The sequence below is a fragment of the Leuciscus leuciscus genome (genome assembly GCF_965113295.1).
Source record: "Leuciscus leuciscus genome assembly, chromosome: 16".
Lineage (NCBI taxonomy): Eukaryota > Metazoa > Chordata > Actinopteri > Cypriniformes > Leuciscidae > Leuciscus > Leuciscus leuciscus.
The window spans coordinates 26,574,409-26,591,173 of record NC_138740.1 but is presented as its reverse complement, the minus strand read 5'-3'; the positions used below and the strand labels follow the sequence as shown (position 1 = coordinate 26,591,173).

At 36.1% G+C, this 16,765-nt stretch overlaps 1 protein-coding gene and 1 long non-coding RNA gene across 2 annotated transcripts; both read left to right on the top strand.

Annotated features, from left to right (window-relative positions):
• The first annotated feature begins 6,700 nt into the window (after window positions 1–6,700).
• LOC309478392 lies at window positions 6,701–8,050 on the top strand. The gene is made up of 4 exons (XR_014198963.1): window positions 6,701–7,234; window positions 7,615–7,666; window positions 7,857–7,921; window positions 8,014–8,050. It is a non-coding gene; the product is annotated as an uncharacterized lncRNA (long non-coding RNA).
• A 5,344-nt stretch (window positions 8,051–13,394) lies between these two features.
• Window positions 13,395–16,705, top strand: vps29 (VPS29 retromer complex component). The gene is made up of 4 exons (XM_082141173.1): window positions 13,395–13,477; window positions 15,668–15,859; window positions 15,943–16,178; window positions 16,275–16,705. Exons 1-4 carry the CDS (start codon window positions 13,475–13,477, stop codon window positions 16,390–16,392), a joined length of 549 nt encoding a protein of 182 aa, XP_081997299.1. The 5' UTR covers window positions 13,395–13,474; the 3' UTR covers window positions 16,393–16,705.
• The last annotated feature ends 60 nt before the right edge of the window (window positions 16,706–16,765 follow it).

The window sequence follows — 16,765 nt, the reverse complement described above, 5'->3', positions numbered from 1 at the left end:
GATAAAATTTTAAACAGGTTTCAGAAACATTTTCTGGAGATAGCTCTGGCAGTGGCTAGAAAATGCATTGCTGTCTTATGGAAGTCTGATTCTCCTCTAACTAAGTGGTATTTAGAAATGAATAGATGTGTGCCTTTAGAAAAAATAACATATAGCCTTAGAAAGGGATACAATACCTTTATTAAAATCTGGCAACCCTATATCTATATTATGTGGATAATGTGATATTAGAATGTGACTGACCTCGAAGACATTGTTACATTACATATTGCACCCTTTTGGGGAGGGGGGGTATTTTTCTTTTTCTTATTCTACTTGTTCTTCTGTTTTTGTTTTTGCAAAACTGAAAAACTGAAAATAAAGTATTCCAAAAAAAAGATACCTTGCACTAAAGTCTCAAATTTAAAAAATGTATGTCGCTTCAATAATTACTACCACAGTATAGTGGTGATTTTCACCAGTTTGACACAAATACAAAGTTCTGTCATGAAACATTAGGTGGCGCAGGCTGATAGGTCCTTAAAGCTACACTGTGTAATTTTTTTAGTTGATTCTTAGCAAAAAACACTTAGTTCTTTCAAAAATATATGTGCTCATTAATGTATATTTACTTCTTTCAAGTAATAAAGTATTCTCGTAAGTTTATAATCTGCCATTGAAAGTACATACGGGTGAGGGGTTCGAATGCCGGTCGCCATGTTGCCCCTCCATCTTGAAACTACATTAGCCAAAGAGGGACATACCTGTAAATTCAAGCTTCGCCTTTCACGCTTTACACTCAGTGACACAGAGACAAATGCGAGGGGGAGATTACTCGCGACTGCCGGCAGATTTGAAAGATTGCTGATGGAGGATCACGCCGAGCACATGTAGCAGAGTCGCCAAGGAAGCGAAAGAGAGAATTAAAACGTCAACGCGACAGGCAAATCAGCAAGACCAAAGTCAATACTGTAACTTTTCCCAGATGGAAAGAGCTCATAAGGAGCAAAGATTTTAAAACGGACGCCGAAGTTGCCTGCTTTCTTCTCGACAGGTAATTCAGCCTATTTGTGTAAATTCGAAGTTTTATAGTTGCTTGTCTAACCATAGCATGGTTGTGCATAACGCCAGAACGACCTCTAGTATAACTTGCGTTACTTTTCCTCACGTCAATGGTGAAAAAGTATTGTTTACCTTGTAACATAAATCTGTGCTGCGACGGATCACAGGTGATAGTTTTAAAGGCGCAATTGGACGAAGTCGCAATTGGAAGCCATGTTAATCTTGGAATAATACGGCCACCGTAGGAGTTAAAACGCCTTCAAAATTGAAAGGAACAGAAACTAATATTCATTGGGTAGTCATATACAATTTCACCGCTAGATGGGGGAAAATATCACACAGTGTAGCTTTAACTCAATCTGCTTGTGATCATATCATTCTCTATAGGACACAGCTGATTGGTTCCTGCTGTATCAGTAGCCAATGAGCTCACTGTTCAACCTTCAAATACTTAGTCAGCATTTGATGTAGCAGCTGCAGCGTGCTTTCAGAAACCCTCCACCTTCCCCAGCTCCACCTGTATAGATATGCAACGGGTAATTCATGAATACTCTTTTTTTGTACAGCAACAGCATGTCTTACTTGCTTACAGCAGCGTATCGCATATGTATTGTGGTATTGGCAGTAGCAGCAATAACCAACAGCAGCAGCGTAGCAGAACTATTCCTCCAGGACCAAACTTTTCAACATTGTCATTTCCATTTCCATGCCAAACACTCTAGTTGTCATGACAGAATTTTGTTGTTGTTTTTTGCAAAAATTACCCCATGTTGCGGATATAAGGAATGTTATTTAGGAACATTAACTGCAATTTCAGACACAATGATAGTTTGAGGTGTAAAATCCAGGAACATTCTGATCATGTTAGAAAATATCTCATGCACAGTGTTTCAGAAGTTCTTGGTTTTGACTAACAGTTTTATGTCATCCACTTAAGCAATCAGGAACTACTTGTGGGTGCTTAGCTCTGACGATAGATTTGGGGGGGGATTGTAACCACAAATTTAAAAATATATCTATCTACTATTTCATCCATATTATAAATCCTTCACGACCACCATTTGTCAGAATCGTTTCTATTCTTTCACCACAAACAGCTGTGGTGAAGAAAAAAATCTCTCAGAGATTTGAACTAAATGTCGGTGGTGATATAAATTGTCGCTGAGAAACTGCTTTTCGGGTCCCCACCCACTGCTCAAACTACAGAGACGCGCTTGACATTTGGAATTCCTAAATGACATGGCCTTTCAGCAACGTGGATTCCCAAACAGATCTAATGTCAGTCAAACTCCCAGCATCCTAGACCCCCAACAATGGCATTCTGAAAGGGTATGTGAGGGATGGATGTAGCTGTCAATAAGGCAGACATTAAAAAATAATTGCAAATCAATCCTTGTATGTAAACTAGTTCATGCTGAACTGTGTCCTGTAAAGCAGTGACGACCTCTTGTACCACACGGGGTACATATTTAGATTTTGCATGATTAAATATACACATCCAAAATTATAACTTAATAAATAATAAGACAAAAGATTAAAAATAGATTAACCAATCGTGATTAATTTGATGTATTTTCAGTTCCTTTTCAAAGGTACACTATGTAACTTTTGTCTAACTCTAGCAGTTAAAAAAACAAAACTGCATGCATTTTGCGAAAGAACATTGTTTTGGTTGTGTTTCGGCTCTGCATGACTGTCTGTGCGGATGAATATGGTTATCCTTCTGCTCATAAAACATTCATTAGTAGGCTTAAGAGAGTTTAGATGGAAAGTATCTCAAGCTGAATAGCTGAAGACACTACTGTCGCTATACCCACATAGTACTTTATAGAAAATAAATTCCAGCACAGTGCTACAACAACCATAATGAAATTACCCTTCACAATAGATAATGCTTTACAATGAACTCTGTTAGAGAGAGATGGCAATTTATCTGTTCAATAAAATACCTTACTCACCTTTAGAGTAATACAAACACTATCTTGCTTTTACAACATTTCAAATCCCTCACTTCTTGCAATTTCCAAAAAGCCAAGCCAATGTTGATTCTTGTTTTATTACGAGCTCTGTCAGCGTTTTTTTAAATGTGTGATTCCCTGAAGGTTTGATATTTAGCATGCCCAATGTCAACCTTTCTTGCTTGTTGTGACAACTAACCTAAGGATTTATTGACTCATTATTTACATTTTGTAAATGTTGAACAAAAATAGCTACATAGTGTATCTTTAAGGAAATATAATACATTGAATGGAGAAGTTTACCCAAAAATTAACACTTTATCATCATTTACTTATCATCATGTCATTACAAACCCAAATGAATCCAGTTGATATGGTTTAAATGATTTGTTCATTATCTGGTGCAACTCCCGAATGATCAGGTACAGCATTAACAGACCATTGAAGTGGAACATTTTTATTGAATAATATGGTATTTTGGTCACACAAAGCTGTTGTATGAATTATGAAGAATTTAAATGTAGCTCACAAGTCCTATATGGACTACTTTTATGGTTTGTTTCATTCTTGAAAGCACCAGTCTCCATTCATTTGTCAAAACTAGACTTTTTCAAAAAAATCATTTGTGCTTGAGGGCAAAAAATAACAACTTTTCAGAGGAATACATTTTAGAGACTGCAAAAAATAGACTTTTTCCCCTGCAAAAAAAATAAATACAGCAGGAGGTTGACAGTGATCTGTAAGAGACATCTAAGTAAATATTAATAAATATGTAAGCTGAGGAAAATGGGGGGTCACATGTCAGTCAACGTCAAAGACATGGTGGGCTCAAACAAAATCTAAGAACTTCGAATAAAAAAAGGCAACATCATATTCATATCACAAAACTAAACATCCCAAAACTGCCGTCCCATTTAAAAGATTATCCTGATTAAAAAAACAGAAGCTTTTGTGATGTTTTTGTCATGAAGCCTCAAACATATAGGGCCACACACAATAAATCCATTAGAAATCAGAGCTAAACACAAGTTAAATAAAAATGTTTTATATAAAGACATTTAAGAGATGTTATAAAGGAGTGAAACAAACCTATCTTCTTCTCCTTTTTTTCCTTGAGCAAACAGTGACACTATGAGGTCAAAAGAGTGAATAACTAGAAAGAGCAAGACACATCGGTGAAAGTTTTAAAAAATAATCATTTCTTAATAAAGTTTTTCATCAAAAAATAATATTGATAATTAAAGCTTGCATATAAATTGTACATATGAATAATATATTATTGCATAAATGTTTTTTGCAGAGATTTTGTTACTCTCCAAACTAATTTATATTCTGTTATTTTTTTATGCCAACCTTGGTTCACACTGTTCTGTTCTTCTAGTCATTTACCACCTGTGGTCTTCAGGCTACAACATCAGTCCAAGAGTTTTTGGATCTCATGGGGTCCCCGCTCCTCACCACAGGCCCTAACTATGGTTGATGAGTCAGTGTTTTGATGCCGAGAGACCCAAATGAATCTCTTTCTTCCCCTCTTAAGGGAATTAGGGCTAAAGGGGCTTGGCAAGCAATGGAGGCAATTATGCCCTGAGAGGATGAGAGTTCCTTTGCTTATGTGTGGGGTTTTGAAGAAGTCAGACTTTCTTCGGTTCGAATAATTCAGTAGCATCACTCATAGTTACCCTTGGTAAATAAAAAACAAAGAAGCCCTTGAAAATAAAGCTGCATTGTTAATACTTTTGAGCTTTTATTAAAAAAAAATAACATAAATTTCATTAAATAATGAATCACTTACTTTCTAATCAGTAACTAGATTAAAAAACCTAAAACAATAGACATTTAAGTATTTTTGAGTCCAGTCTCTCTTTTTTTTTTTTTTTTACTTCATACTGTTCTGGATATCATATAAACATAAGAAATTTGCTGCTTCTTCTTCTTCTTCTTCATGTTCTAGGCACACTTTAACATAATACATGATATGCATAATGAGGGAGTGAAAGAAAAGGGAAAATACAAAAGATAAAACACGAAATTGCTACTGATTCATTCCGAAAACTTATTAAAACTTATCCCAAGAGTTATCCTCTATAACAGCATTTATTCTACTTGAACCTAGCTTCATATGATGCAATTTCCACCATTGCAAAGGTATAACATGTTTAGAAAGCCAGGATGGTTGTTCGAAAGTTAAAGTGAGAGAAACTTCACTGGCCCGAAACCAAACCGTCGACACCCCACCTTTTCTTACCTGCAATAAAGCATTGTGTTATTCCTGACAGCATGCAACACAGGCACTCATCCCACAGCCTAATAATCAAACGCACAATTATAAGGTTCTTGGTCTTCTTGCCAAAAAACTTCATGTTCTGGATCACCCCCCTCATCTCTAATCAGGAAAAGACATTCAAGCGTCTCCACCGGGTTATTTCGTGCCCACCAAACTGAGAAGGGTTTGTTCAGGTCAGGGAGTTTGTGTATGATTTAAATTTCTGCCTCATAAAACTTTTTCATTGTAGCTATTCATATAAGCCTGTTGTCTGGATGATTATTCTTTTGATACCCTATAACTTATATGTGGTATAACTTATCATATGGATAAATAAAAGAGCCAAAACTAACCATGAAATATCAAAGGCAGCAGTGAATTATATAAGGGAATTTTTGCAAAGCAAATCCTATATGAATAGACATATTAAAGGGGACCTATAATGCAAAATTCACTTTTACATGGTGTTCAAACATAAATGTGAGTTGGCAATGTGTACACAACCACCCAATAATGGTAAAAATCCACCCACTCCTTTTTCTAATACCCTTAAATCATAAGCAGTGTCTCAGAACAAACATTTACATATTCTATGCAATGTGACATCACATTTTTACGGGCCCCGCCCACGACTGCTGGCGGACCCTATTAGCATAGACCCCGCCCTGAGTGAGCTGTACACAGTCCACCATGTTTATCTCCTCAACAGAGCATTTAACAGCAGCAATTAAAGGGATAGTTCACTCAAAAATGAAAATTGTGTCATCACTTACTCAACCTCGTGTTGTTCTAAACCTGTATGGGTTTCTCTGTTCTGTTGAATACAAAAGAAGATATTTTGAAGAATGTCGGTAACCAAACAGTTGATGGACCCCATTGACTTCCATAGTATTTTTTTTTCCCCACTATGGAAGTCAATGGGGTCGGGGACGGTTGCAACAAGTTATAAATTGCATGTTTAATAAAGGTTTGTTGCATTGCAAATTGCTCAATTCTTCCTGTCTGACACTGAAATATGGAGAGATTGAATAGCATCTGTAACACCTGCTCACTGAATCTATGTTGGCCTATGTTCTACACATAAACAAACAAAACTCAATAACTGTTATTTGATAAATATGACTAAATAAATAAATTATAGGCTACAATAATATTATTGAAATAAATAATACTATAATATTATAGTAGGCCTAAAACAGTTAATATTTTCAGAATTCTATGCTCATTGAGACAAAAAGCTTAAGTTAATTAATGAAATGTAGATATTTTTAACGTGTTGCAACCGTCCCTGGGTTGTGTTGCAACCGTCCCCTGGGTCGGGGTCAGTTGCAACATCTGACTTCTTCCATTCAAATAAATACTGTGAACGATATGTCATATATAATCATCTTTAAATGGTATGGGTAATTAGCAGACACACTGTTAGACTTTTCTGTAATTTCTACAGTTATTTACTTTAAATCCCCCAGTATTATACTGCTATTTCTCTTTACAGTAAATAACTGTGATTCCAATTGCATCATGGGAATTTTCTGTGACGTCTAACACCACATACAGAGACTTACTGTATTTTTTAAATTTGCTGTATACTACTGTATTTGACGTAACGGCCTCTCTGGCTGGCACCATTCCACCGTGCTTTTTATTTCCTAATTTTTGCCTTACACCACGTGTCTACAACGCTATAATAGCCAGAGGCTGTCTATATTGGACACATTGAAGCGACCGGACCTTTAAATGCAAACCTGTTTATCCCTTGTAAGAACTAGTGCGAGCGCTTGGACTCGTATCGGACTACGTCTGAAATATAACGGCCGCGGCGCATCACTACACTGTCTGGGATTTGTCGTGTCGCGTCAGACAGACATCCAGTGTAGGTAATGGGGTCTGTCTTTTGTTGGATCGCGACGTTCGTGTCTGGCCCGGGGAAGAGACGGAATTCACTTCACCGAGAGAGAGATCAGCAAGCAAGGTAAAAAAAACAAAAAAAACAAACATTCTGTGTATGTTGACAGGATTGTGCCCAGTTTAACGTATGTTATAACGTTAACGTTAGCCTAACGTTACTCGTCGTCAACATGGCGGTAACGAACTTTACCATGGTAAACTGAGCTAACGTTTCATTTTACACACTTTGTTAGATTATTGAATTGTCGAGTTAAAATATGCCAACGAGCAACGCGTTTACATTAACAATAAATGTGAATAAACTAATGTGAAATTCTGTTTATATCTTAATGTTGGCCTACTGATGAGAACCTTTATAGTTTTAGCATTAGTTTGCAAACTATACCATATTATAGTTGTTTTTTTTATGGAATTTAATATTTACTTCCATTTTTGTGTTTAAAGGCAACTGCAACAAAGCGCCAATTCGCGCCAGTGACTTAGCAAGATTCCAGAGGTAGGCCAGCCCATTTGTGATATATTTTGAGATAAGTTTGCTGAAATGATTAGCATACACTATGTGAAAATTGCTTTTGAGCCACTGGTGCAGACTAGGTAGCTAACAATATCTTATAAAATCTCTATAAAATTGGCTAACTTTATATCAAATAAGTGACCTTTGCATTATGTCTAACTTTATTACACAGCAAATGAACCAATCAGAAGATGGACCATTGTCTTTGTTCAGTCTCACCAGATTAAATGTATCCAGGTAAGCACTGCAGTAAAACTCTCACTAAGACCAAATCTAGCATTCTAAACAACTTAAGTTTATATTTTTGCATTATTTTTATATTTTATTAGCCAGCGACTCTACCATTGCAGTTCCACCTGACTAGGAAGGTCCTAATATCAGCGCACAGGTGGGTTAACTACTGTAGGAAGGAGAACGATCATCACACAGTGATTTCTTGCATGTATCTTACTGTGTATTTGTCTCAAACAGGTACTCCACTGCAGACAAGCTGAAATGGGCTAAAATCATCTATTTCAGTCGTTCAACTTCTTTCTATGCATCTCAGCATTTTTGGACAGAATTTAGGATTTGTAAGTATTAAAATTTAATCTGGCATAATTTAATTTAGTTCTTTTGTATGCTATTTATTGACAAAAGCTGTTTACAAATATATATTCTTAAGTTTTTGTGAAAATAATAATAAAAATTAACAAAAAAGGAGGTTAAAAATAATGTGACACTAATATTCTCTCTCTCTCTCTCTCTCTCTCTCTCTCTCTCTCTCTCTCTCTCTCTCTCTCTCATAGTGTTGGAACCGGGATCTCCTCTGAAGGACTTGAGTACATTTGTGTGTGTGGACACGCATGCAGACCAGGGAACACTCTGATGTTGTCAATCAAGTTCTGAACAGGAACCAATCTTTGGAGAAGTTCATTTATTCACAAAGGTGGACAAAAACATTGTGTTGGCTTTTTAAAGATTATTTTGATGACTTTTACTCCTATGCTGTAGAAAAGATGGAGTAGACAGTCAGACATTGATAATAATAATAAATGTTTCTTGAGGATCAAAGAGACTTCTTTCAAAAACATTACGCCACTTAAATACTTCTTTTGGCCACCAGTGTACATGAATCCAACACATTTTTGGAAATAAGTGAAATTATTTTTAAGGTGGGGTTATGTATCTTGTATTGTGAAAAGAACTGTGTTTTGTCCTGTTTTGGACATTTCCTTTTTGAATGCTTAATGTATTTATATTCTGCAGTTTTATGAATGTAATGGTTGATATTTCATTATAATACTTGTATAAGCTAAACAACCAATGACTCTACATTCATTTAGTCAAATGCTAATGTTTTGTTTATGATTTTATGTATGTTTTCAAAAATGTTTGCAGTGAAGGACAGCACATAATGTGTTAATTTAACACGTTTACACATCTTTGTGCTAACCTCTCTGACATATTTACTTTGTTAAAATCATTAACACAATGAATGAGTTAAAATTAACACAAAAAATGTTGTCTCTAAACTTACCCATTAATGTGTAAAAATTTCACACATCATTTCCAGCATTGGCATGTTTATTTTGTGATATATATGAAATGTTTTAAATAAAAAAATGGTATTTTGTGATAACTTTGTCTAATTGGTTTGTATGAAAGTAGTACTTATGTAGGATAAAAATAAAATTAATCATATATCAAAATTATCAAATCTAATTTATATTTAGTACAAATAAAAATAATTACAGTAGTGTACTGATTAGCTTAGTTTTTACAGTAATGCACTGTACTGATTAGCTTCGTTTTTACAGTAATGCACTGTATTACACAAAACTGAAATACGGTTTGGAAAATGTAACTCTTAATTACAGTAACTTACTGGCAACAGTGTTGCCAGTAAGTTACTGTAAAAAACCCTTGAAAAGTCTAACAGTGCAGATGCAAGTTTAATATATACAAATTTGGTTGGTCTAGTCCAAATAGTCTCTGAGTAACTGAGAGAAATGCAAAAAGTGTTGCAACTGTCCCCGGTCTCCCCTACTTTTTGCCTACTCAGTGAATTCGGACATACTTCTTTTGTCACATACTGTTTTTCGCCTTCTATAGTAAGGAAGTATAGGATTTAGGATGCAGCAAGTATGTTTTTCCATCTACTCAAAAATGGTGATGGTATAATAAAAAGATGGTATAATAAATTATCTGTGTGGTATTTTGAGTTGAAATGTCATATACACATTCTGGGGACACCTGAGACTTATATTCCCTTATAGGTCCCCTTTAACACAAATTTTGGTTCAGTCACTGCTTCAGTCACTGGTTTTCGTCACTTTTTTCTTATGTTGCACTGACACCTAGTGGCAAAATACAAAACCACATGTTTTTACCAAAATTACCCCCTAGTTAAAGGTACAATATGTAAGATTTTTGTAATAATATTTCCACAAATCACTTGCACATTGTGATATATTTCCTGCAGTTGTGTAGCCTACTTACAATATCCCAAAAGTTCCCAAAGATTTTTAATTTCAGAGAAATTCCAAATTTTAAATAATGACTCGTCCCTGGTCATTGTCGCCTGTCAATGACGTAATATCCGCGCTATCCCTGGTTTCCGCTCGTACTGCCATATGGCGACAGATGTGGACAACTGCGTTAAATCTAGCGGCACGCTCACGCTGTTGTTGTTTCGTTCAAACATTATGGACCATGGCAAGCAGACTTTGGGACAAAAGGAGAACTAAAACGAGGATCAATATCAGCGTGGCATTTTCGAGATGCAGAGAGCTCCACGTCTGTGACAAACTTCGACTTGACAGAGACGCGCAAATGTAGAGGTGAGCAAATGTACATAAATCTAATCAATGTTTTATAGCTCAACATGATGAAATGTTAGAATATGATCAGTATGTTATTCTAATGTTGATCTAGCTTACTGCTAGTCTCATACAGACAAACTAACACATAGAATAACATTATAACTTTCAACACACTCAAAAGCGGTTTAGTGTGATAGTGTGTAGACCAAGTGAAACAGTGCTGCGTTACCTCACAAATTTCGACCTGTCACCTGTGTGAGTAGTAATTCTGCACTTGCAGGTAGTTCGGTAGAATGAAATGTCCTTATTCCTTTATATCCGTGGGACTCGCGTGTGGCGCTGATATCTGTCTCTCATTAGCAATCGTGACCTGCTTCATACCAGTCATGTTAAAAACATCAATGTATTCACTCATCCATAAACATTATTAGATCCTTCGGCATGACGGCAAGTTCCATAATTCCGCTTATGCGTCATCAACCTACACCTTTGTTATTGTAAGAGGTTAGTGACCCCTAGCGCGAAAAAAAGTTACATATTGTAGCTTTAAAATTTTAATACCATCGTATTTTGTATTATATTACATTTACATTGCTGCTGAAAACTTACCCCAATATAGCCAACTTGTTACCTGAATATTTTCAGCTAAAATTAGTAGCAGATGATTTTACAGTTTGAATATAGTGAGTTTTAGACTAATTATCAAGAATGATCATTAACAGTGTTCACACTTGGTTCAAGTTCACTTATCAATCTTCAGAAATGGTTATTATACAACTCCATTTCCAGAAGTTGGGACATTTTGTAGAATGCAATAAAATCAAGAATCTGTGATTTGTTAATTCTCTTGAACCTTTATTTAACTGACAAATGTACAAAGAAAATATTTCCAATGTTTTCACTGACCAACTTAATTTTATTTTGTAAATATAAACAAGTTTTGATTTTGATGGCTGTTACACACTCCAAAAAAGTTAGGCATGTTTACCTCTGTGTCACATCACCTTTCCTTTTAATTACACTTTTTAATCATTTGGGAATTGAGGATACTAATTGTTGAAGTGTTGCAAGTGGAATATTTGCCCAATCTTGTCTAATACAAGACATCTGCTCAACAGTCTGTGGTCGTCACTGTCTGGTTCTCCTTTTCATTAAATTGTCATGCATTTTCAATAAGAGACAGATATGGACTGCAGGCAGGCACATCTCTTCTATGGTGCAGAGTGTCTAGAAACCACAGTTTCAGCATGTGCAGAATGAGTCCTGGCATTGTCTTGCTTCCCAGGAAAGATGTCATCTTGATGACAGTTTATGTCTCCGTATAATCCAAATATATGCCTCCATGTCAGTGGTACCTTCACACAAATGCAAGTCACCCATACCGCTTGCACTGATGCACCCCAGTACCAGGACAGATGACCTGTCGCTGATGAAAATCTTCATGGTCCCTTTTGTCTTTGGGACTGAGAACTCAATGTCTGTTTTTCCCAAAAACAAGCTGAAACATGGACTCATCTGACCACAGCACACATTTCTACTGTCTTATAGACCATCTGAGATGAGCTCGGGCCCAGAGAACTCGACAGCATCTCTGCTTAGAACTGTTATAGCTTTCTCCTTGCGTAACAGAGATTCAGGTGGCATTTCCTGATGCAGCATCAGACAAAACGTTTTTTCCAAAGTACTCCCGAGCTCATGTGGCTTTATTTAACAGAGTAACATGATGGTTTCTCATGCAATGCCATCTGAGGGCTCAAAGGTCACGCACATTCAACAGAGGTCTCCTGCCTTGCCCTACGCAGACTGAGATTTCTCTGGATTCCCTGAATCTTTTCACAATATTATGTATGGAAGATGGTGAAAGACATAAATTCTTTGCAGTCTTGCATTGAGACATGTGATTATTGAATTGTTTGACAATTCTCTTATGATATTTGGCACAAAGTGGTGAGCTATGACCCATCTTCGCTCACAAAGACTGAGAATCTCTTTTACACTCAATCACGATACCCTCACCTATTGCCAATTCACCTGCTCATTGTGGACTGTTTCAAAAGAGTTGGATAATCTAACTTTGATCATATTTCCACTTTTTGTTTTGCCTCTGTCCCAACTTTTTTTGTAGTATGTTGCTGCCATCAATATCAAAATTTGTTTATATTTACAAAATACAATAATGTTGTTCAGTGAAAACATTGGAAAACTTTTCTTTGTCAGTTAAAAAAAAAAGGTTCAAGAGAATTAAGAAATCCTGGATTGTGAATTTTATCACAATTTATGACTTATTTAACTTTTCTGGAAATAGGGTTGTAAACACAAATCACTATAGTTCAAAGTCTGTAGGCTATGTAAAAAGGACAGTGTTCACTCAAAAATAAATATTCACAATTTCCTCACCCTTGTATTTTAATTCGCTTTCTTCTTTGGAACACAAAAAGAGTTAAAGGATATGGCAGAATGCCCAAACTGCTCGTGTATTCAACAAAGTGAACGGATACCATGGCTGTTAAGCTAGATTTTAAAAGGCAAGTGAATAACAACATAAAAAAATCACTCTGTTCCTTACATAAAGGATTGGCTCTGTGGCTTCGGAAGACTTTGACTACTTTTATGATGCTTTCATGCAATAATGGTTTTTTTATCGGAACTTCAAAGCTCATCCACTTTCATGATGTTCAGGATAAGCATCAATATTCTTCAGAACTTCCACTTTTGTAGAAGTTAGGTGAGTCATGGCAGTTTTACACTCAATAAAAAAAGCATATAAATAACTTCTGATCATCTTGAGTTAAATATATATGCGCCAGATGGCGCTGTGGTGCTTTCGCCTTGTTGAAGTATGTTGCCAGGTGCGAGTTTTATAAGCGAATTTAGGCGTTTTTACCATTTGCTTATTTCTCTTGCGCGATCTGGCAACATCGAGTTTCTGGCCTTACCAGTCAACATCAGCTTCCTGAGCTCTGTTTCAAACACGCAGCTGGACAAAATGGTACGTGTTTATTTACCAGAGAAGATTTCTTTATCAGCAGATACTCGTACTTTTTGGTTTCCTTTTAAAACCATACGTCCGAGTATATATTTAGGCTGTTTTCCCAAAAACCTGGTATTTTAGCGCTGATGGGTCACATGACAGCAGCGAGCTAGCGCTGCTTGTGTGATTCAACCCAACAGTATCGAGTCAGAATGTTACGTTAGTCAGTCTCTTTTAAATTGATTAAATCACTGACACTTGAAGTATATTCTTCGCTATATAAACTAATTATGCGTTTCATTGTAGCAATACCTAGTATAGTGTGTTAATGCTGAATGCTGAGTCCAGTAACAGAATGCTAGCCTACAGTGGCTAACATAAAACTGTTCTTCTAGTATCTTATCTATTATGAGGTTGACATGTTGTTTACAAAATTAAAGTCAATGTAGACAAAGCAGTTCTTAAAAAAACGTTTACTTTGTTTTCAGCTTACATTGTATTTTTGTTAGATGTATAAAACTGAAGAGAAACATTTTAAAAATGTATTTGCTTAGCAGCAAATATCGTTCCACAGCAGTTTTACAGAAATGAGTGCTTTCAAATCGAACTTGTCATTGAAGTTCTAGAGTCTGTGTTCTTATGGGAAACGTCAGCAGCTTTTACCCCGATTTTCACACTAACACACTAACACTTCTGCAAGTGTCCTCCATTCATCAACCACAATCAGCTAACATTCAATCTAATTTATGTTGACTTTTCCAGTCGATATTATTTATCCACTGAGTTTCAGTTTTCCTTCTGTCTCACATCACCTTTAATCTTTTGTATGTTGTTTTTTGTCATGATCATGCATCCTCTTCCTCAAACCCTCCCTCACCCACTGTTCCCCTTCCTGACATCTGCATCGTAATCAGGCTGGTCACAGAGTAAGTGCATCTCCAGACCTCTCGTGCTCCTGGTTTTCTGAATTTTAGAGTAGTGCTGTTGCTGGATCTGTCACCATTCCTCTCACCTTCAGTCTTATTTCTGTTTAGACTGCTCTGGGTTTATGATGTTCTTTTTTTTCTAGAAAGCTTGCCATTTAAATGAATTTGTCTGTGACCACAAAATAGCTAGTAATCTAATTATCAGCTTGCAGAATGATTGAAAATAGCAGAATACTCATCAATCGAGGCATGTTGAACATATATCATCCTGTTTCTAAGCATTACAGCAACACATTTTGTGGTTTGCATATTTTATGAACATTTTGATGTATATTTTAAACACAGGCTAATTAGAGTATCAAGTCTCATGGGAGTAGTGAGTTATGTTTGGAATGGGATACTTGAGTGCTGCTTACAGCACAGTATATTCTGAATACTGCCTATTTTTTTATTTCAAGCACATGAAGCAGTATGCAACTTTTCAATCAGAAGTATGCTATTGCTGTATGTGTAATTTATTCTCTTCAAATTTATTCAGTGTTTTATTTAGTTATCATTTTAGAAATAAAAACATTAGTTTGCATTATAATCATAAAGTTTTGTGTTCACATGTCTTAACATTCGATCAAATAATGAAAGATTGCATACGGTATAGGGAATGTTTGCATTCTACACATCATAAAGCTACATACTGCAGAAATAGTGAGGCTGCATCCAAAATCGCATACTCTCTTGAGTAGGTACTTATTTTGAGTAAGTACTTAACTTGAATTAAAAGTATGTTCTAAATAGTATGAATGCGTGTAGTATGATTTTTATTGTCATGTGACCTACCAGTGTCAGTTGCATCACTTCCCTGCTCTGAAAAAAATTTTCACACAGTTTTTCACCTACTATATAGTTTGGAAATATGCCATTTGGATGCAGCCACAGTGTAGGATGTCAGTATACTATTTTAAAGTTTTGTCAAGTAACATTTTTAGTTAGGCTTGTATGTGAACGGTTCGATCTCAGCCTGTTTTAGGTTCAACAAAGCTAACAGTCTTAGAATCCGCTCTCTTGCTCAGCTTTGACTTGATTGATGTCTGAAGAAAATTTGCTCTCATTTTAAATGATTACATAATGCTAATTCTTCCAAAGGCAAAACATTCTTTCCAAAAATATTTAATTAAGATTTTATTCAGACAGCAATGCATTGCTTGTGACCCCACTTTTCCTTCACTCTTGAAGTGTCCAACAACTAACGTTTGAAGAACGCTAACGAGATGTCTTTTGCCATTAGCTGGTGCTTGTGTTAGGTGATCTGCACATTCCCCACCGATGCAACACCCTGCCTCCCAAATTCAAAAAATTGCTGGTGCCTGGCAAGATTCAGCACATCCTCTGCACAGGAAACCTCTGTACAAAGGAGAGCTATGATTACCTGAAAACACTCGCTGGAGACGTGCACATTGTCAGAGGAGACTTTGATGAGGTTAACTTTTATTACCTATTTCTGTTTTTCAAAGTTGTTTATGCACTTTTTAACCATCCACATTTCTTGTTTCTAAATGACAGAACTTGAATTACCCGGAGCAGAAGGTGGTGACGGTGGGGCAGTTTAAAATCGGTCTGATCCACGGACACCAAGTGATCCCATGGGGTGACATGGCGAGCTTGGCGCTCCTTCAAAGGCAACTGGATGTGGATATTCTCATATCTGGCCACACACACAAATTTGAGGCTTTTGAGAATGAGAACAAATTTTATATAAACCCTGGATCTGCCACAGGGGCCTATAGCGCACTGGAAAGGTATAACATTTACGTTTATCTTCTTCAGATCATGTTTAATCAAACGTTATACCCAATGTTACGTGGATGATTTGTGATTGAATTGTCTCTTTACAGTAACATCACACCATCATTTGTTTTGATGGACATTCAAGCATCCACAGTGGTAACGTATGTCTATCAGCTCATTGGAGACGACGTCAAGGTCGAGAGAATCGAATACAAAAAGTCGTAAAGAACGACGATGCTGTCAGATGCCTTCTTTCAGGATGCTTATCTTGTCATTCCCTCTCACCTGACTTCACCATCGTACAAATGCTGTATCATAACATTACACTATATTTCAATGTAATATATAATACTGTTTATATGTCACCAGAATGTCATCAATTTGTGGTTTCAGCAAATGGTTGTTGAAAATGCAATAATGCTGCATTATTTGCATAATTTTAGTGTGAATTAGTCTTATAAATATGTTATGTCCCCTATTAATTTTTCAAGGCCTATGTTAAGTCATCTTTCATAAAATAAAACCCCACATCACATGAGCAGTGTATTTTTTTATGAAAACAGAACACATTTGACACAATATTATTAAATATTTTGAA